At 42.4% G+C, this 22151-nt stretch overlaps 1 protein-coding gene across 2 annotated transcripts in view; it reads left to right on the top strand.

Annotated features, from left to right (window-relative positions):
* CDKAL1 (CDK5 regulatory subunit associated protein 1 like 1) overlaps positions 1–22151 on the top strand; it is a 648926-nt gene that overhangs the window by 89034 nt on the left and 537741 nt on the right. For both annotated transcript variants that reach the window (XM_058667489.1, XM_058667500.1), the window contains exon 4: positions 18355–18439. In XM_058667489.1, coding sequence (XP_058523472.1) covers positions 18355–18439 — 85 coding nt within the window. The remainder of the gene's footprint in view (positions 1–18354; positions 18440–22151) is intronic.

Raw genomic sequence — 22151 nt, 5'->3', positions numbered from 1 at the left:
GTTCAGGCTCTCAGGCCCGTGGTTCACCTTGGCTCTGCCTCTTGACTTCCAGTTGATGATACCTACTTGTAGTTCACAGCATTGCTTTCTCCCTTTCCTTTCTTGCCTGGGAGACAGGGATGAAAGGGACTGTTGGGAGCTCAACATAATGTTTGAAAATGTTTTGCAAATGAGAAAATGGTATGCAAATGTGGTTATTTTGTTTGAATTTATTACACAGTCAAAATTGAGCTGTATGGGAAATTAAAGTCAAGTGTTTTAATTGCACTTATGACTGCTAGGCAAATTCTCTATGACTCATAAGGCAGAGGAGGAGGCAGCATAGTTTTCTTTTCACCACGTCTTGAGGTCCATTGCTTCTCACCATTTCTCAGCCCAACAAACATACCTCTTTTGAAGTCCTGCCCACTCATTATGGCTTTGTGACATATTTCTATTTTCTGTGTGATTCTCTCCCTTTTTGTGTAATAGTCAACGCCTGCTCTAGAGCCTGCTGTCTCTCATCTTTGGTGACATCTCATTGTCAACTTTCCTGTAATTCTTCGATGCATAGACACTGACTTGTTGCCCTGTTCTTCAAGCATGTATCAGTGGGGAGTGATGAGACACAGGGCAGGGGTCTTGCACTGACCCCGCATGCTGCCCCTGCATCTTTCTTTGACTTGGTTCTCCTGGGAATACTCGTTTATGTTGCTGGAGCCATTCTTGGGATTAGCCTTCTAGGTTGGAAACCAGTGAGTCTTTGCCCTGTCATCTCCAAGATGGTGTCTTGAGCTTCATTGTTTTCATAATTGACAATTTGTCTCTTGCCCTTCTTTTTTTTCTAATTAATAGCATTGGATTATGTGACACTGTTTCATAGGCTCTGGGATTCCCCCAACCCCTCCCCGTACCCTCCCCCCATGGTAGATTCCTCCATCTTGTTGCAGTATTACAATTCAAATTCAGTCAAGATTCTTTCGTTGCAAGCATGTACCGATCATAGAGTCCAGCATCTTATTGTCCAGATAAAGTCAACGGTTTCTTGGGGAGACCTTCTCTGGTGTGAAGGTAGAGCTGGCAGAATATCATCCCGATCTATTAAAAGCCCCAATATAACATCAACAACAACTTACAACATTATGGAATTAATTGACATAGTATTGAGTAACCAATATGTTAAAAAATGCAAGTTCTTAACCACATCCTGTGACTACTTCATTGACATTTCAATTTTAGTTTATATACAACTGGCTTCTATATACCTTAAAATGGCTATAGAGTATTATTCAGCTGTCTCGTGTCTATTTTCATGTTACTATTCAGCAATTAATAGTGTTGAAGCATAATTTTGCTGAACCTTGCAGATTTTAGGATAGCCTAAACTGGCTTATAACTCTAACAAGGCATATGTCAACAGTTGAGGTGCAGAACAGTTTTAGGGGTGGTGTGCAGAGAAATCTTCAATACCTTAGTGAGGAGTAACTAATCTTTATGTCCTACCTAGTAAGGTATAAGTGAATCCATGCTGAATGTTTCCTGTCTGGTTCTTAGCTTTCCTTATTGGTCTCTATCTAATCTAATTTCATATTTTGAGGGGGAGGGGGCTCTGGAACGACCCTGATGGTCATTGCAAGAGAGGATGGGGATCCAAAGTTGGAACTAAGTAAGGACCAGAGAAAGCTCCTCTCCAGAGTCCCGAAGGAAGTTTACTGTTCTTCTGTTTCTGTGGACCTCTCAGGGCTCCTGGCTGTTGTTCCAATGACCTTGGATCCTGCAAGGAAGGATTTGGGCTTCTTCCATCCCATGTGGTAGATCATACGGGGGTGGGTGACCTTAGAGTTCTCGGCCTCCAAAGGCACTCCAATTCCCTGTGGTCTCCTTGGCAGTTGGGATGTAGTCCTTGCTGCCCATACTGATAGTCCTTGGTGAGGATTGGGAGTCTCTCGGGTTAGGATACAAACCTCCTCCTGTCCACCTGCTCCACTCTTGCCCTTATTTTCAAGGTAAACATTAGAACCTTGGCTTGCCAGGTTCCAGACTGGACCGGGATTATAATCGCATGGAAAAGACTCCTGGGCCTCTACTAGTGCTGCAGGAGCTGCCGCTCTCAGAGAAGCCAGTTAGATGACGCACACTGTGTTTACAGAGACCTGTAAAATGCTCCTGTGGATGGGGCATGGACTTAAGGAAGCAACTTACCCTGCCAGGCCCATCTTTCGGTCTGGAAGCATCTTCAGTCTACGACAGTTTGATACATAGAATACAAATTTAAATATCCAGATACAGCTTCAGTTAACAGTTTGATGCATTTTTCTCCTCTCTTAAAAAGGTGATTTTATTTTGCTTTGATATTCTAATTATACTTCTGTTCAGATTTATCTATTTAAAGTAAGAGTGACAGAGGATTTTATATCTGCTAGTTCATTCCCCAAGTGGCCACACCAGCCAGGTTGGGCCAGCTGAAAACCATCTGGGAACTTCATCTGGATCTCCATGTGGGTGATAAGGACTCGGGTACTTCAGCCATTGCCTCCTGCTTCCCAGTACATTGACAGTATGCAGTTGGTGTGGGTATCCTAAGGGGTAGCTTATGATGCTGTGCCACAGCACCCACTCCTTGTCTTGTTTGGCAATAACAGCAAAAGCACATGCCATGTTGCACAGTATTTCATAGGCTCAAAGTTGCTATTTCTGTTCCTGTTGGAGCATGATATATTCTGGAAGAGATGCTGTCTCTTGGTATTTCTTGATCCAGCTTCTGTTTGTCTAGTGGTAACTTCTGATTGCTTTGGCTATCCCGTATTTTTTTTCCTCAACTTGATATACAAGCTCACACATTTGCATACCTTCCTGCCTTCTTGGTCTTTGCTTATTCATCTGTTCATTCATTCATTGAGGCACAATGAAACCATTGTCCGCTCTGTCCTGAGCTCAGCTCTTGGGATTAAAGATGAATAGCCTGTCTCTAGGGATTATGTATTTAGGAATTGCTGCCACAGTGTTCCACAGGCTACAACAGTCACTCCAGTATGGGATGTGGTTGTCTCTTGTGGAGGCTTAGCCCACTGTCCTGCAACATCTGCCCCTTCATTTCTTTTTATTGGTGGATGATAGTCCATTGTATGAATCTATAGTATTTTATTGACCCATTATTCAGTGAGTAGTCTTTTGGGGGCATTTCCAGTTTTTGATTATTAGAAGTAATGCTAATGCTTATATGCTTCAGAGTGAATGTTTTCTTGTGTAGGATATAGATGTTTGTTTACCAATTTGAGGATATGTCATTGTTTTCCAAAGCAGCCATGCGATTTAGTATATCCATTTGTGTATTTATACAGTTTCTACAAATCCTTGCCAACACACTGTCTTTTTTTCAATTTGAAGCCATCCTAGTAGAAAAAATGTGTGATTCATTCTGTTATTTTAATTTTAGGTTTTTAAAGCAAATTCACTGTAGTCCACAGGTATAATTCTAAGACTAATGGTATTTCCTCCCTCTCCTCAACTCTCCCTTTCCCTCTCCTTCCCTTCCTTTAGTTTTTCAAGTGACATTTTTAATTTACATAACAGTCAAGAACTTAATGCTCCACTAGATAAAAAATCTAACAAGTAAATAGCAGGAAGACTAGTACTGGGAGAATATGGGTGGGGCTATGAATGATAATCTGAGGGAAAGATGACCAGTTTGCTTTTAGACAGTGAATTGTAAAATAATCAGATTAGTAGTATAGTAGTCTTGATTTGACAGATGTATAAAGATTGCAAAACTGTATTTGTAGCAATACTAATGTAGGCGTTAGCTTTTTTGAACTTTTTACTCTTCAAATATGGCACTCACATAGGATACCTCATTGTGATTTTGATTAGTATTTTCCTGATGACTAATGACAGTTGTTAGCTTTTGGAACCATCATTCAACTCCCTGAGATTTTATTCATCAGCTGATAGCAACAGCCTTCAACAGAGAAGAATGGCATGGAACTGGCGAGGGAGAGTCTTGTATAGGCGGTTCTGAGGCGAGACCCATTGGGCTGCATGTGGTTGGCATTTCAGGGTTTACAGAAGTTGTTGGGACTGATTGGTGGCCAGTGTATGTTTTACCCAAGAAGGGATGATGGGGGTAATTTTGAAAGACTTAGGGACTAGGTGGGATGAAATGGTAGGTGTGGTCTTCCAAGAAGGCAGGGCTGGAACTTTAAGATGTGAACCCTGAGCTATTAGGTCAAGTTCTGTTCCTGTAACAGTATTTTTTTATGTGGCTGTCATCTATTCTTACAGCATTGTAGAAATTTTCTTTTCACCATTTAATTGAAAATTGTTCTTTATATTACCTCCAGTTTTTTAAAGCAAAATTGAGACTACCACAGATTGCATTTGACATTGTAAGTAGAAAATGTGCTGAAATGAATCAAGTACAATTTCAACAATTAAAACAAAATTTAAGGGGCCGATGCTGTGGCTTAGTGGCTGACTTGTGTCCTGGTTCCAGCACTATGGATCCAGGTCCCTGATTGTAACCTGGCTTCGGTCCTTGGAACCCTGCACTCATGTGGGAGACCTGTTGCAGCCATTTGGGAAATGAACCAGCAGATGAAGGATCTGTCTTTCCTATAACTCTGCCTTTCTAGTAAAAATTTAAAAAAAAATAGACTTTTTAAGATCTGAAAGAGTGAAAGGGTATTAGGTGATAACAGCGAAGTCCACAGATCGAATTCTAGGTAAGTGGTCCCTGTTTTTTAAAGATGGTTCTCCTTAGTCCGTATGGCAGTATTTTTTTTTTTTAAAGGTTTTATTTTTATTGCAAAGTCAGATATACAGAGAGAATAGACAGAGGAAGATCTTCATTCCATGATGCATTCCCCAAGTGACTGCAACAGCCGGAGCAGTGCCGGTCTGAAGATAGGAACTTTCTCCAGGTCTCCCATGCAGGTGCAGGGTCCCAAGGCTTTGGGCCATCCTAGACTGCCCTCACAGGCCACAAGCAGGGAGCTGGATGGGAAGTGGGCAAGTTGAGATTAGAACCGGCACCCATGCAGGATCCTGGCACATTCACTTTAGCCACTACGCTACTGTGTAATACATACTCACTTTTGTCTTTGAGAAGTTTCCTGCTATTCAGATGGATCTGTTCACTTCTACTGCCCACATGGCTGCAATGGCTGAGCTGAAGCAATCTGAAACTAGGAGCCAGGGGCTTCTTTGGGGTATCCCAAGTGGATACAGGGGCCTAAAGACTTGAGGCATTTTCCAGTATTTTTCCAGTCCATAAGCAGGGGCTGGGTTGAGAGTGGAGTAGCCAGGACATGAATAGATGTTCATGTGGGATGCTGGTACTGCAAGGCAGAGGATGAGCATGCTATTGCACTGTGCTGGCCCCATTAAATGGTCTTTTAAGGCATCATTGTGTCTTAAAGCTTCTAGTATTCTTTCGTTTATGAAACACATTTGTAATTTTAGACTTCCATTGTTCTTTACACATCTGTCAACCAGTTCAGTTCATGTTTGTGTATGGCTGACTGATGGTCTTTCTAGTCATTTTCAGAATACTTAATTAAGTGTGTCACGGGCGTTGGAAAAATGCACAGTTTTTCTTGTGCCTTCGTTAGATCTTGCTTTTGGGGGGGTGGTCACATTTGAAGTCTATCGAGCCTATGTAACTAGTCCAAAGCTTTATTTTTTGAGCTGGTTATTTCCCGTCTTGATGTTTTCCTTTTTTTTTTTTTTCTTAAGATTTATTTGTATTGCAAAGTCAGATACATATAGAGGGGAGGGGAGACAGAAGATTTTCCGTCTGCTGATTCACTCCCCAGGTGCCCGCAGTGACTGCAGCCGTGTTGATCTGAAGCCAGGAGCCTGGAGCTCTTCCTGGATTCCCATGCAGGTGCAGGGTCCCAAGACTTTGGGCCGTTCTTGACTGCTTTTCCAGGACACAAGCAGGGAGCTGGATAGGAAGTGGGGCTGCCGGGATTAGAACCGGCACACATATGGGATCCTGGCGTGTTCAAGGCAAGGACTTTAGCCACTAGGCTACCACGCTGGGCTCTGGTTTTATTTTTAATTACTGATTTGGTAATAATTTTGAAACAGAATGTTGGGTAGGTCAAATACTAGAATGGCATTTGTGCTAAACAGATAATGTAGGGTCTCCTCAGAGATGCTGCTGGTATTCCAGATTTATTGCTGATCCTGAAAATGTGCTTTCTGAGCAGATGACTCAAGGTTTTGATTTTTGCTGAACAACTGCAGGTTGTTTGCCAAAACATCTGGTTTCCATTCCAATTACAGTGTTTTAGTGAGTGGTTTTCTCTTGTTTGTTAAGACGTACTCCTTGACTAAATAGAAATCTTTTCAGGGTATCGAGTTTGAAATACTTGAATAAGGAAAGAAATTCTTCATGGAACACATTTAGGCTTATATTTATTTATTTTTTTTATTTTTTTTTCTGTCTGGGATAATTTCTCAGAATAACTTTCTCATAAGAAATGTGTACTTAGCAGCCAATTGCATGTATTCTGTTCTTGTGGATTTAAATTCTACAGGTAATTTTTTTTTATCCATGAGTGTTAAGATAGCTGTGATTGTCCCTTTGTGTGCTTGTTCTTTCTGCATTGCCCCAGTGGCAGCTAAAGGGAGACAGAAGATGATTGCCATGGATCAGGGTTCTATTTCTAGCATTTGGTAGATGGGTCATTTATCAGGTTGGCGAGGACTGGATTAGGTGAGGATTAATCACCTGCCTCTTGGGTCTCACGTCCGATTCAGTGACTATCTCTGTCCTGTTTTGAGTTGCATGAACTTTGAGTATGTTTGGGTGATGGGAGAGATGCTGTTGGCGGGTGGGAGGGAAGGGTCTTGAGAGATGGGGTGTTCACTTTCTCTTTGCTCTGGCTGGTGGCTGGGGAATGGCATCTTTGTTTCTGTGACTTCAGCTCCTACCCCACAGTTCCTCCCTGCTCTGCTGAGTTCCTTGTAGGCAGCCCTTGCTCTAGCCTGAGGGTTATCGGTGTCCCCTTGACCCTCCCAGAGCTACTGCAGGTGAGTCTGACCAAGACAGGTCAACAAGAGAGGCATACAGGTTGACTTAATATGAGACCCTAAGTTAGTGGGGATTCAGAGAAGCAGTGAAGCCTTTCTTACAGCACTTTTGAGGACAAATAGAGACTGGGAGAAATAGGATAAGCTGGGCAGTTGTCTGTACTCTAAGGGGGAGTCTGAGTGAGGCCAGTGTTCCTGTCTTCCTAGTGGTGAGGAATGTGCATCCCACCTGAGGGTCTTGAGAACTGCTTTAGGGGAAGGTCAGAACATTTCATTGAGAGTTCAGGAACTGCTTTAGGGAGAATGGGGGATCAGAGACTGCTGTGGTTCTGTTTCCTTCAGCTTAAAATAGTATCCCAGGGTGTCATGTTTTGGGGTCCTATGCCCTGATCCCTTCCAATGCTGTAACTCATCTTGGAATCACTGCACCATTTTTCATTTGAGATCTTGGCTCTTCCATCACTCATGCAAACACATTTCTGTATTAACTGTTCTCTGTTTTAGTACTCAGTGTGGGTTCTCTGTTCCTAACCAGGAATGATTGCTATACGGTATGATGACTATACTGGTGAAAACTTAAATTCAAATTTGGGGATCATTATATGAAACTTAATACTCATGTGATGGAACTGGCTTGATGACTAAACAGGCTAATCTTCCACTTGTAAGTGCTGACATACCACACGGGTTCTGGTTTGTGTCCCAACGACTCCACTTCCCATCCACTCCCTGCTTGTGGCCTGGGAGGGCAGTGGACGGTGGCTCAAGTGCTTGGACTTCTACATCAGTGTAGGACACCTGGAGGACGCTCCTGACTTTGGATCAGCTCGGCTCCACTCATTGTGGACATTTGGGGAGTGAGGCAGTGGATGGAAGATCTTTCCCTTTGTATCTGCTCTCTGTAAGTCTGCCTTTCCAATAAAAGTAAATGGATTTTTAAAGTTTTTTTTTTTGTAATTATTTTTATTGGAAAGGCAGATGTACATAGAGGAGAGACAGAGCAAGATGTTTCATCCATTGATTCACTCCTCAAGCAGCTGCAACAGCTGAAGCTGCACCAATCCAAAACCAGCAGTCTGGACCATCTTCTGTGACTCCCACATGGGTGCAGGGTCCCAAGGCTTTGGACCATCCTCAGCTGCTTTCCCAGGCCACAAGCAGGGATCTGGATGGGAAGCGGGGTGGTCGGGATTAGAACCGGTGTCCATATAGGATTCAAGTGCATGCAAGGTGAGGACTTAAGCCACTAGGCTTTGCACCGTGCCCAAAATGTATCTTTAAAAAAGATACTTACGTGTTGCATTTTGATACTGATGTTAATGGAGTTTCATAGTGAACCCCAGTCTAGGTCCTGAGGAACTCCAATTCTTCAGGGAGTGAGGTAGGAGATAAGGCAGAAAGGTCAAAGGTGAAAGGAGAAAAGCGACAGTGTTGACTCCTCAAGGAGAGTGTTGTTAACAGCACTGTGTTTTTTGTAAGTATCTGTGTCATTTCCTCTCAGTCTTCTTGGATAGTGTTAGGGAAATGGTGAATGGTTGGAAGTTTTTGCTAAAATGAAGGGATGAATGAGTTGGAAGTAACCAAGTATGGTTTACATAAAACAGTTTTTTCTTTTCTCTCTGTTTTTTGAGGTGTTTTAAGGTAGTGACATGGTAGTGTCGATATACTTGGTGCCAGTATCCCTAATGGGTACCAGTCCAAATCCTGGCTGCTCCACTCTTCATTCTTCTGCCAGCTAATGTGTCAAGGAGGGCAGTGGAGGATGGCCCCAAAGCTCGGGCCCCTGCACACAAGTTGGAGACCAGAAGGAAGCTGTGGGTTCCTGGCTCCAACCTGGCCCAGCTCTGGACATTGCAGCCATTTGGGGAGTCAACCAGCACATGGAAGTTATTGCCAAAAAAAAAAAATAATTTAAAGAAATAATTTAAGAATGGAGGTTGTATAAATAAAAATCTGTCCATCAGTCCTATTCACATACCTTTTTTTTTCCAATCCAAGCCTTTATCTTCTGTTTCTGGAAGCCACCCTCTCCCTGCCCAATTGAGGAAAAAGCTGGAGAGAGAACTCTTGTCTACCGTTAGTCTGGGGTGACTGGGACTCAGTCCTGGTCTCCCGCTTAGGTGGGAGAAGTCAACTGTTCCACATCACTGCAGCCTCCCAGAGTTTTCCTCAGCTAGGGTCAGGAGCTGGAGCTAGGATTTGAAGGCAGGTATTGTAATAAAGGATGTGGGCGTCTTAATTGCTGCCTAGCTGCTAGGCAAATGCCTTTCCCCCCACATCCAGGTTTGATGCAAAAACAACCATCCTTGGGTTGTGTTTTCTATATTTTCCTTTTTTAGTTCCCTAGAGGTAGCTTCCAGTACTTTCCAGTGTACTTTTTAGTGTATTACTCTTCAGCAGTGTATCCTGGAGGTCCTTGTCAATAGGGACTTAGGTGTTAATAGCTTGTTTCTTTGAGGAGGTTTATAGAGAACTCCATTGGAACGTATGGAAATGTCTTCAGCCAGTCACCTTTTACTGTTACCAACAGTGCTGTCATAGATAATCATGTACCTGTGTGAGCACGTTTGCAGGAGCAGGCTCTGTTCTTAGAAACATATCCGTTAGGTCAGAAGAAACACATTTCCCATTTCAAAGGTTGATTTCACATTGCCTCTGTGCTTGCTGAACCACTTGCCATTTCTAGCAGTAGCATGCATGGATACCTGTGTGTTTCCAGTTGCATCATTACGGTGTGTAATCAAGCCCTTGGAATTTAAGATTTATTTTGAGAGTCAGATATACAGAATGGAGGAGAGACAGAAAGGAAGATCTTCTGTGCATTGATGCACTCCCCAACTGGCCGCAATGGCTGGAGCTGCACTGATCCGAAGCCAAGAGCCAAGAGCCTCTTCCAGGTTCCCACATGGGTAAAGGGTCCCAAGGCTTTGGGCCATCTTCGACTGCCTTCCCAGGCCACAAGCAGGGAGCTGGATGGGAAGCAGGGCTATCAGGATTAGAACCAGTGCCCATATGTGATTCCGGCGCATGCAAAATGAGGACTTTAGCTGCGAGGCTACTGCCCCTGGCCCACCTTTGGAGTTTTGATCATCTGGGCGTAGAAATGGTGCATTTTCTCTAAGTTACTGCAGTCTTGTTTTTCATTTACTTAGCTAAGAATAAGGTTAAATATCTTTTCGTGTGTTTAAAAGTCATATTTGTATATACTTTCTCGTGAAACCTCAGTTTAAGTTTTGCGTATTTTTTTTTTTCCTGGCAGATTTGGTCATCTTGGTTTTTGAGGTTTCCATAGACTGACCTATTGATCTGCTGGGCCTCAAGGCTCAGCGTGGCAGGGACACAGCTTTCAGGAGGGAGATGGTAGAGAATGACTTAGAACACGGGGACCTGGTTGTAAAGAGCTCTGGGCAGCCTCTCTGCCTGTTAGCTCTTTATTCACACAGCAGGTTTCCCCATGTAGAGGTAGATCTCCTATTAAGGATTCTTAGGCTGTAGTAACTCTGAAATAATTGTATGTCAGGATCAGCAAAGCAATTTGATTTGGAATGAGGATAGGGAATATTAGCAGCGTTCTTTTCTGCACAGTGAGCAAAAGGTCTGCCTTGCACTCTGAATTTGATTATGACCAGGCCTACTTAGCTATGCAGTTAATTTTCGGTAGTTTTCTGCTAGAGCTTTGCCAGGTATTACTTTTCATTAAAAATGTTTTTTTCTTCTTGATATAAATAGAGTTCTTTCTGACCCTTAGTTTCTTCACTTTACTGCTGTGAAGTGCTCAGCAGGACAGTTTGAAAGAACAAAATCATTCTGTGAGTAATGGCCAAGATAAGTGCTCCTTGCAGGAGCCAGGGGCCCGGCCCTCCAGGGTCGCACAGTCATGGTTGCTGCACAGCCCATGCCAGTCGTCACCGAGTCTTTAAGGCCCCATCTGTAGAAGGTCTGCCTTTCCTCCTCCTCCTCCAACTCCTTTCCGCTGTTCACTTTCTTTTTCCCCTCCTCATCTCATTAATCAACCCTCCTGAGCTAATGGGTAAATATTTTGGCATGAATCACTTTATTTTCAGAAAGCAGGTTTTGAAAACAGAAGCACTTTATGCCATGCTTCGACCACTCCTTATAAACAATAAAACATGAAGAAAAAAATTAACCCATTGACCAGAATCTTTAGTTTTCATGGTGCATCTTGAAATGCCTTCAGGTTCTCTCACTAAAGCAGCCTCTCACCACTTCAGTAGGCACTTGGTGATTTGTATTAGTACGCAAGCACCGTGTGTATGACTAAATGATAGAGTTGCCTTCCAGAGTTGTGTGCTTGGTCCAGTCACATCTCACCCCCTCCCCCATTCTGTTCTTAGTGAACTTGGATTTCTGTCAGCCCATTGCCCTTCTTCAGCCTTCGACTATACTTATTGTTGAATGCCACTCTTGTGGTTGAAATTCAAGTGCAACAGGCCTGGAAGATGAATGTTGTGTTCTCCTGAATGTGTTGATGGGAGCATGCTGGGGTAGGGGAGATTGGTTAGTGGTAATTCATGCATTCATGGTTAATTCCCCTTCAGCTTCCTTGTGTCCCTGTGGTGACAGCAGACCAAGAGTTGACATGTTCAAGATGTTGGAAATTTTGAGGGCTCGGCAGTGTGGCCTAGTGGCTAAGGTCCTCGCCTTGATCCCATATGGCCGCTGGTTCTAATCCCGGCAGCTCCACTTCCTCTCTATTTCTCCTCCTCTCAGTATATCTGACTTTGTAATAAAAATAAAATAAATCTAAAAGGCTTTACTTAAGCAGGGTAGAGTACATTAAAAAAAAAAGATGTTGGAAATTTTGGAAATAAAATAGCAGTTTGTGAAGCCTGATGTTTGTCCTCTTGAACCTACTGTGATACACCACCCTCAAGGCCATGTAATACCTCTTGGTTTTGTTTTTAGAGGTTGTATTGTCTGTTTAATCGAGGCACAATGCCACTAAGGTGTGCTGATTCCCTTAAATTCAGTCTCGACTCAATTGGTCTGAATTTCTAATCCTGGTCTACTGTCTAAGTGATTTTAGGCAAGTGACTTTTCCTTTCTAAGCCCTTAGATGCCTCTTCTGTAGAACTGTAATAAAAAGAAATCCACCTCAAAAGAGGATTACATGACAAAATGCTTGTAAGATGCTTGGCACATTGCTGGAAACAATCTACACTCGGTGATGCTGTCCAGCACCCACTCATTGTTTTGACCTTAGATTTAAAAATAATGTCTTATGTGTGTAGAGGAGCAGTTTGTGTCTCTATTAAAACAAATAATAGTTTGTCCTCTGTCCTCACAGTTGTCATGGGTGCCTTGTTAATAGCCATCATTTCTTGGTTCCTTGAGCACAGAAGCTGTTAATGAGGTGAAAAGCATCCCTCAGAAAATGTATATCAGGGTCACCATTGTCATGATGGATTCTAGCAGCAAAATAGTTTATGTTCTCACCTTAAAATGAACGGATGCTGTTGATTCTAAATCTGTGGAATTGAAACTAACAAATATGTAGACGTAGACACATGTGCCTGTGTTGGTTGATTAGTTTTGTAAACTCAAGGTCTGTTTTCACAAAGTTGGACAGTGCAAATGGATATCAATTAAATACTTGTCTGTCACCTTTGAGGATCAAGCTTTAAAGAAGAATGGTGGAAGTCTAAAAGGTATCCATGAATACCATACAGGGGAGTTTTCATCCTGCTCCATCCTATCTAGGGGGCCAGCGCCTCAGTGCTTTCATGCTGCTAAAATTGCATAGAACAGATTATCTATCTTTTCCTTCTTAAAACACAAATGAGATATTAGACATAGGGCACTTCAAAAACATTGTAGAAAAAATAGAATCAATAGGTGCTTATTTTGGTGCAGAAATGTTTGGAATCTACGCATCCGAGGTGGGTTTAGAAAGTTCCTGGTGAATGTGTATTATGAAAAAAACACGCATGGATTTCCAATTTTCACATCATTACATTTAAATATTTATTTGCTTATTCATTAATTGTAAAATGGAGAGACCGAGATACAGAAACACTTGGTGGACAGAGGGAGAGAGAATTCTTCCATATGCTGACAAACTGCCCCAGTTGGCTCAGTAGCTGGGGAAGGGCCAGACCAAACCAGGAGCTAGGAATTCCATTGGGGATGGATGTCCCTGTGGGTGCAGGGGCCCAAGCACTTTGGACCATCTTGTGCTGCTTTTCCTGGGGTATTATTAGGGATCTGGATCCAAAGCATCTGGAGCTTAAACCTGTGCTCAGAGGTGCTGGCTTGGACTTGATTTCAAGAGTAGTCTGGGAAGATCACAAAATGGTATGTTCATTGCATTCAGTGGAGTCTAGATGGTATCTGGCTAGCTTGAGATGCGCAGGCTTCCAGAGTAGCCCTGTTGTATCTCAGCTCTGGCATTGTCAACATGTGAGCTATGTGCAGATACTTCTTTTTGAAAAAAGACTCATTTATATTGATTTGAAAGACAGAGTATGGGAAGGGAGGGGGGTGGAAAGAGTGTGAGAGAGCAAATGCACTTGCATGCACTGGTTCACACCCAGAATGACTGTAATGGCCAGACTGAAGCCAGAAGCTTCTTTGGGGTCTTCCAGGTAAATGACATAGGTCCAAGCACTCTGCCACCTTGGGCATGTCAGCAGGGAGCTGGATCAGAATTGGAGAAGCTGGGGCTTGAATTGGTTTCCATATGGGATTCTGACATCCCAGGAGGTGGCTTAATTCAGTATGCCACACTGTCACCTGCCTAAGGTGATTTTTAGCTGTCTTCAGAGGTTTCCAGTGCTCTAGGCCACATTGGCAAGTGGTAAGCTTCACCCTAGGTCCTCTCCAAAGCAGTGCCTGCGAGCTTGGTTTCTGCCTGCTTTGCCTTACTCTTCCTTGATCCTCTTGTGCCCTTGTGCTGTTCCAGTGTTGTCCTTCCTTCAGGGCTACCAGAGAACCTGCCGGGAATGTTTTCAGTAAGGCAGCACCAAAGTATTATCTTTTTCTTAGCTGATATTTTCTGCAAGAACTGGATTCATCTGTATGTTTGGACATCCATTTCATTTGGGACACAAGATTTTGGAAAGGAGAATTCTCACATTTCTTGCTTGTTGTAGATGTTTGCATTCCGAATATACCAAACTGACTGAATTTTTTTTTCTTTTACAAATACATTTCTTTCCCTGCTCCTCCAAGTGTATCTAAAATTGGTAGGAACATATCAGGTACCAGTCCTCTGAGAGAGCTGTTACGGAGTTCTTACAATGTGTTTTAGAGTTGATGCCATGATGGAATCCAGGAAATGCATTCGTAAAAGGCTAAAACCATGTATACGCAGCATTCCTTCTTGGCCAATAGGCATATACAGTTTTCCTTCTTGGTTCCCTTTCTCATGAGTTTGTTTTCTAAATTACTTAGTAAAAAGTGCCTGAGCTAGATGATTGTGTGAGCAAATACTTTGAATTAAGAACGGAAAATAAAGGATAGGATCAGCATTTGTTAACAATATTGACATCAAGGATTTCTCGAACACTTAGCATTCATTATAATTGATTCTTTTCTTTAAAAAAAATGCTGCCTTCTCAAGACTTACTACATCCTGCTCCATAGTCTTTCTCTGCTCTTACTAATTTTTAGTTTTTTTATTTTTACTTGTCTGGCAGATCTTTGAATGTCCCAGTGTTTGTCTTTTGTCTCCTCCCTCTGGTGTCTACCTTTCCCCTCCTTCCTCTCCCTTTCCCTTCTCCATCTCCCATTCTTCCTTCCCTCAACCTCCAACTCTACCTCACTTCCCTTGCTCTTCATGTTCCATGTTTGAGGGCTCTTTTGCACATTGATTTCAGCTCTTTTGTCCCCAAATGTATTGTATTTCATTATCCACACTTTTTGGAGTATCGTTAAAATTTTATGTTTAAATGATGCTTACCAATCATTGATCAGTATTTTCTACCTGGCTGTTTAAAAGGAATTTTTTTTTTGTTTTGTTTTTTAAAGATTTATTCATTTTATTACAAAGTCAGATATACAGAGAGGAGGAGAGACAGAGAGGAAGATCTTCCGTCCAATGATTCACTCCCCAAGTGAGCCGCAATGGGCCAGGTGCTGCGCCGATCCAATGCCTGGAAACCTGGAACCTCTTCCGGGTCTCCCACGTGGGTGCAGGGTCCCAATGCATTGGGCCGTCCTCGGCTGCCTTCCCAGGCCACAAGCAGGGAGCTGGATGGGAAGTGGAGCAACCGGAATAAGAACCGGCGCCCATATGGGATCCTGGGGCGTTCAAGACGAGGACTTTAGCAGCTAGGTCACGCTGCTGGGCCTGGTTAAAAGGAATTTGAAAAGTAACATGGCCATAGCAAAAAATATTAGTCTCCTGTCCCCCAAATCTGTTTCTTCCGAAACATTTTTACCTCAGTGTTAGTGCCCAGACAAGTGAAGGATGCTAAGGCCTGAATCCTTCCCATGTGCTTAGGAATTCCACCTGATACCTTCTTGCTCAACCATCAACTGCTGTATTGGTGTTTTCCCTTGTGTCTACCTGGGAAGTACAGTCCTCATTCACTTCACTCCTGGGTGCTGAGAGCTCATGTCATGTCTCCGTAGTCTTTTCATTTACTTGTAGACTAATGTCGCTCCTTCCACTGGTTTTCTTGTCTCTGTCCCCCACCCTGAACGTGTTTATTTTTTCCTCATTTTTGTTATTCTTCCCAGCACTATCAGAATGACATTCGTACATAAGCGTGAGCCTGTGCTTGAAATCCAGAGCTGACTTTCTGTCACACTTTGAATAAAATCCAAAACTTTGAATTTGCTCACGTCAGCTGGGTCTTGCCTGTCTCCCTGACTCTCCCTGCTCTGCTGATGCGAAGAAAGGTTCCCAGCCTTTGTTTTTGAGGTTTTCCTCTTCCCAGAATGCTCTGTCTTGTGATCCTGGTGCAGTAGATTTCTTCCTGCTGTTTAACTCTCAGCTCACATTTCCACTTTCAAGGGAGGCTTTCTTTAGTTGGCAGCCCCAGTTATTTTTGGTTCCTTGCCTTTTTTTGTCATCTCTGTCACTGATTGGTACTGCTTACTTGTTTCCTTGCTTTTTGAAATTTTTAACTTTAAGTCAGATGTCTTCAAGAGTTCAAACTCCTTGAGGGTAATTTCACAGCCATTTATTTCTCCAGTGCTCAGAACACAGCTTGGTACGTGATAAATTCTCATCATGGGCTCATCATTGCTTGATTCCTTTATGTGGAACTGTTGCTTTCAGCAGTGACTGAATTCAGAAAAAATAATCTGTTAATGGAAAAGGGCATTTCCTGTCAGAATGAAGTGGTTTCCTGAAAAGCTGAGTAATCTGATGGAGTCACAGGAGTCTTTTTTTTCTAGATCACTCAGTATGAAGATGTTTCATGCGAGATCGGCGAAGATAGTATACAGATATTTCCAAAGGTTCATGGAATATGAAATAAAAAAATTACATGTTTTGATGCAGAACATCTCCAAAAAGTTTATGGAAATAATAAATGGTGAGAATAAACTTCACAAAATCTTTTTGAATCCAGTTTAACTACTAATTCCATTTTCCCTTGAACCTTTGGAAGCACCATTCTATTTGCTTCAAGTTGAAGCAAATACTGGTAGAATTTCAGATAAACGGGAATGGTTCTCCTTGTTTATTGCTGGAGTTTCTTGAATAGGGACTGGAATCAGAGCTCTGTGAGTACCTAAGGATAATTAAGTAGATAAAAGCTGGCATCTGGCCCAGCTTGCTCTGCCATTAGGGTGGTTTATTGGCTTGTTTATCAGGATAAATCCACAATAGCTATGTATCTTTTAGCATTAGGTAATAGACATCTATGACTTTCTCTGCCTGCATAATGCATTGCTTATAGTATTACTTTGCCTTTCAAAATTAAACATTTGATATAGTTTCAGCAAACATCTACCATATACCAGGCACTGTAGTAAGGGCTGCAAATCTAGCTGTGATTAGGGAAGAAGTCTCAGTCCTAAATATCTGTTAAGGAAGTTTGGGACTTGGTTGAAGCCCGATTTTGACCGTGAGTGTGGCCTGTGCAACCTCGCAAGTTGTTGCAAGTGTCGTGTGTGTTAGCGCCGGGCCACCCTCTTTGTCACTATCCTGACACCTTACACACTGTTGCCATCCCTGCTTTGTGCCAGTCACTGTGTTAACATGTGGACTTACAGAGAGCAACAGATAAAATTGTTGCCTTCAGCATCTTTTTAAATAATTAGTAAGAATAGGGTGGAAAGTGAGTGATTTTAATACACAGTTGTAAAGTGCAAGAATATCCTGTGCTCTGTCCACTGTGGGAGGGCAGAGAAGTGGCCTCTAGCAAGACTTAAGCAGAAAATGAAGGCGACTGAGAGATTGGCTGCATGGGTAGATGAGTTCAGGAAGAAGGGGTTATTGCAGGTGAAAGGTGGATGGCTGGATCTGGACAGGTTTTGTAATACCATAATGAATCAGGGGGAAGATTGAAAGCTTGTTTAGGGCCCGGTCAATATGAGAGGACTGTTTCTCGTGCTATTGTGGGAAAGAATTGGGAGAAAACTAAGGAGAAAGTAGGTGAATGCTCATGATTTTAGCATTTGAGCAAAGAAGTGGTGTTTATATTTCATAAAAGGTCTCTCTGGGTTGTTGGTGGCAGATTGAGATACTAGAGCAGGAGTTTGGAAAAAAAAAATGGAAGGAGTAGGGCAATAATGATCATTTGAAATTGGCTTCTTAACTAAAGCAATTGCAACTGATTTTTTTCAGTTTTTGGTTACCTTTATGGTAATCTTTAATCTGTAAGATTGGTTTAGGCAACTAGTAGATCTGTAAGGCAGGTAGAATGGCTTCATACACTTTAACACATTAATTTTAATATAGATTTGGAATTGGGATTTGCATTGACAGTGAATTTGTTATAGTAAAAAAACTGATAGTAAAAGTTTGAGGTAAATCATTTTCAAGACAGGTAAGTTACATTTTCAGTAATTTCTCAAGTTGACTGTTCTGTGTCTGCTGATACCTGTGCTTGAGAAATAAATGCAAACAGTTCAGAAAAGGGGCAAGTAATTTTACATTTCAGAGATCGGGCTAACTTCACTTTAGTTTTTGCAGGTCATAAAATAATGCATTCAAATACTGCAAATAAAAAATTGTTACGACTTTTCAGGTCAAATGTATGTCTTGTCTATTGCTCAGGCTTGCTGTGTTGTTTTACTGGTTACCTGAGTATCCATTGACCTTCTCCCCTGCCCTGGCATTTCCAGTGCTATCTGGGTGAACACTGGGACATATTTGATTAAATGTGATGTTGACATTGATTTTCCCTTTATTTTTGCTAGAAAATGCATCGGATGCAGATTTATGGCTCCTGAACAGTTGTACTGTAAAAAATCCAGCCGAGGACCACTTTAGAAATTCAATTAAGTAAGTCAAGTTGCTTCCCCCGCATCCCCCCCTTTTTTTGTCGTCAAGGTAAGAACTGGCCAAAACAAATTGACCTTCTAGAAGCACCTAATGTCAAAATGTTCGGTATGTTCTGAAAAATGAGTTGTGCTTTTCAGATGATTGTCTTTAGAATTTATCTGCTAAGAAGAGGTATTACTTCGACTTCTTCGCTACTCTGAGCTCTTAGAGAATCCAGGGTGAGCTGGGTGAAGCTGCCTGGTAGAACACCCTCATTCCCCCGTGCCCTGCTGCTGAGGCCTGCAGGGGAACCCTAGCAGCTTGGACAAGATAAGCTGCTTGCTGTGTTCCCTCAGGTCAAAGGGGAAGTATTGTTTCCTTTTGAATGTGTGTTCTGAGTCTCTGCCTCCCCCACCTTTTAAGAAGCCTCATTCGAAGCCCCATTCGGTAAGTCAGTTCCTCTTTTTGCATTTCCACTCTCTCTAACCCCATTGGTACCTTTTCATTAGCCTTTAAACAGGAAAAAAAAACCAGGCCCATGTCCAGTTAGCCCTGTGTGCCCAGATACTGTCCTTTTTTTTTTTTAAAAGATTGAATTATAAATTTTTTATTACAAAGTCACATATACAGAGAGGAGGTGAGACAGAAAGGAAGATCTTCCATCTGATGATTCACTCCCCAAGTGAGCCGCAACGGGCCAGGTGCTGCACCGCTCCGAAGCCAGGAACCAGGAACCTCTTCCAGGTCTCCCACGAGGGTGCAGAGTCCCAAAGCTTTGGGCCGTCCTCGACTGCTTTCCCAGGCCACAAGCAGGGAGCTGGATGGGAAGTGGAGCAGCTGGGATTAGAACCGGCACCCATATGGGATCCCGGGGTGTTGAAGGCATGGACTTTACTGTTAGGCCACGCCTCCGGGCCCTGTCCTGTTTTTTTTTTTTTCTTGTGCCCTCCACCTGATACTTCTTAAGATCTGCTACTTCTTGAATTTATTTTGGTATTTTATTGTGAAGCATGTCATATAAAAATGTCTGCTTTCAGTAATAATAAACATCTACATAGTCACTCCAGCATCATAAAAAATACATGTAACATTGTGAAGACAAAAGCAGTGATAAATGTTCCCCTGTTTGAATCATGTCTCCCAAGAAATAATCTTTACTTCTGTAATCATTACTATTTAAGAATTTTTGTACTTGCAAAAAAAGGGAACCGACTTTATGAATTTCATATAGTCTTTTTAAAAAAATATGTTTTTATTGAAAGCAGAAATTTACAAAGTGAAAGAGATACAAAAAGATTTTCCATCTGCTGGTTCACTCCCCAACTGGCTGCAACAGCCAGAGCAGAGCTGATACGAAGCCAGGAGCTTCTTCTAGGTCTGCCACACAGGTGCAGGATCCCAAGGCTTTGGGCTGTCTTCTACTCTTTTTCAGGCCACAAGCAGGCAGCTGGATGGGAAGTAGAGCAGCCAGGACATGAACTGGAGTCTATATGGGATGCCAGCATTTGTAAAGCGAGGGTTTAGCCACTGAACCATCATGCTGGGCTCTCATACATACAGTGAAGAACATGATATTTCCACTCGGCCCCCCTTCTCTTCAACTCTTCCTCCTCACTTCTTTAGAAATATATTTTTTTGTAATGATTTAATTCCACTTTGTGATCACCAAACCTTCCACTAAAAAATCCTCAATAAATGAGAAGTACAGAAACCACCATTCCTCAGGAATATGGACAAGGAGTCATTCTATTACTATTTTTAGACATTCTATTAAATATATATATATCTTTATTTTTTTTCTTTTTTTTAAAGCGATGCCAAATCCCATCACGTGGGGAGGCCACCATTCTTTTTTTTTTTTTTTTTTTATTACAAAGTCATATACAGAGAGAGGAGAGACAGAGAGGAAGATCTTCCGTCCGATGATTCACTCCCCAAGTGAGCCGCAATGGGCCAGGTGTGCTGATCTGAAGCCTGGAAACCTGGAACCTCTTCCGGGTCTCCCACGCGTGTGCAGGGTCCCAATGCATTGGGCCGTCCTCGACTGCTTTCCCAGGCCACAAGCAGGGAGCTGGCTGGGAAGTGGAGCAACCGGGATTAGAACCAGTGCCCATATGGGATCCCGGGGCGTTCAAGGCGAGGACTTTAGCTGCTAGGCCACGTCGCCAGGCCCAAGTATATATATCTAAACCATGTGTCACTTAAAGTAGCCCTGTTTGAACTTTGGTATTGGTGTTATATCGTGTGTTCTCCCTAGATTTACCTCTTTCCAAAGCATCTAGCCATTCCTGATATTTCACTGAATTTGCCAGTTTATCCATGTTTAATGTTAGTTTTTCTGTTTTGCGTTCATGAATACTGCCATGTATGCTTTTAATGTTTCCTAGTGCATAGAGGAATTATTCTAGAACGTACAGTTAGGAGTTGGTGATTGGGTCCCAGGTATGTCTGTTCAGGTTTTAGCAGACAGTACTAATCTCTTTTCATAACTGCATGTGCCACTGCTCATTCCCTCTGACAGTAGATGAGTCAGTGTGGTCAGGCTTTCGGTGAAGATGTCCTATTTAAGATTTTTAATTTTTATTAGGCATATATACAGAGAAAAAGGCATATATACAGAGAGGCGAGATAAAGATCTTCAGTCCACTGGTTCACTCCCCAAGCAGCCACAATAGCCAGAGCTGAGCCGTTTTGAAGTCAGGAACCAGGAGCTTCTTCTGGGTCTTCCACATGGGCATAGGGTCCCAAGGCTATCCTGCTTTCCCAAACCACAAACAGAGCTGGATGGGATGTGGAGCAGCTGGGATATGAACTGGTGGTGCCCGTATGGGATCCTGGTACATATAAGGAGAATATTTGGCCAGTATGCTACTGTGCTGGACCCCTATTACGCTTCTGTGATCACTAATGAGGTTGAACATGTTTTGTGTATCTATTGACCATTTAAATTTCTCATTTTGTGAAATGACTTTTCTGGCCCTCTATCTACTTTTCTATTCCCCCCCCCCCCCCTTTTAGTAACTATTTGTAAAAACTCATTGACTAGATTCCTGTATTTTAAAGAATCAAGCTATTGGAGAGGGAGATCGCTCATCTGCTAGTTCACCACCAAATGCCAACATCGGCTGGGGATGGGTTGGGTGGCAGCTGGGGCTGCCGTCTGTATGTGTGTCTTCCATGTGGATGTCAGGCCTAAAGACTTAAGGCATCACCTGCTGCCAGCCAGGGTGCACACTAGCAGATCCCTGGATCAGGAGCAAAACCTGATTCCAGGGCTCAAACACAAGTACTCGCTTTGGATGTAGGTATTCCAGCTGTTACTTTACCTACCCATTGTGCCAAGCATCTACACCACATGTATTTTGTATACTGATCCTTAAATATTACACATGATACAGCTGTCTTCCACTAAGTGTAGTTTAACTTTATGCTTCCTTTATTGGTATCTTTTTGGAAAAAATTCTGTCTTTAAATTTATCCTTTGGGTCTGTGTACTTACTGTTAAGAAGCTTTACTTTGAAGCTGGCAAGGTATTTTCCTATATTTTCTTCTAAAAGTTTCATGATTTTAGCTCTAGAGGTATTGTTACTTTGTTTTTGGTATGGTACCATGAAGTAGCTCATTTTTCTTATTAAATGTAGTTGTGCAGTTAATTCTGTATTATTTGTACATTGTTTTTCTTTCTTATCTGAATGTTAACTATCCATCAATGTTTGAGGCAATCCATTAGACC

Source organism: Ochotona princeps, chromosome 1 (assembly GCF_030435755.1).
Source record: "Ochotona princeps isolate mOchPri1 chromosome 1, mOchPri1.hap1, whole genome shotgun sequence".
Classification (NCBI taxonomy): Eukaryota; Metazoa; Chordata; class Mammalia; order Lagomorpha; family Ochotonidae; genus Ochotona; species Ochotona princeps.
Note: the sequence above shows the minus strand (reverse complement) of the source record. Positions and strands in the feature narration are given on the sequence as shown.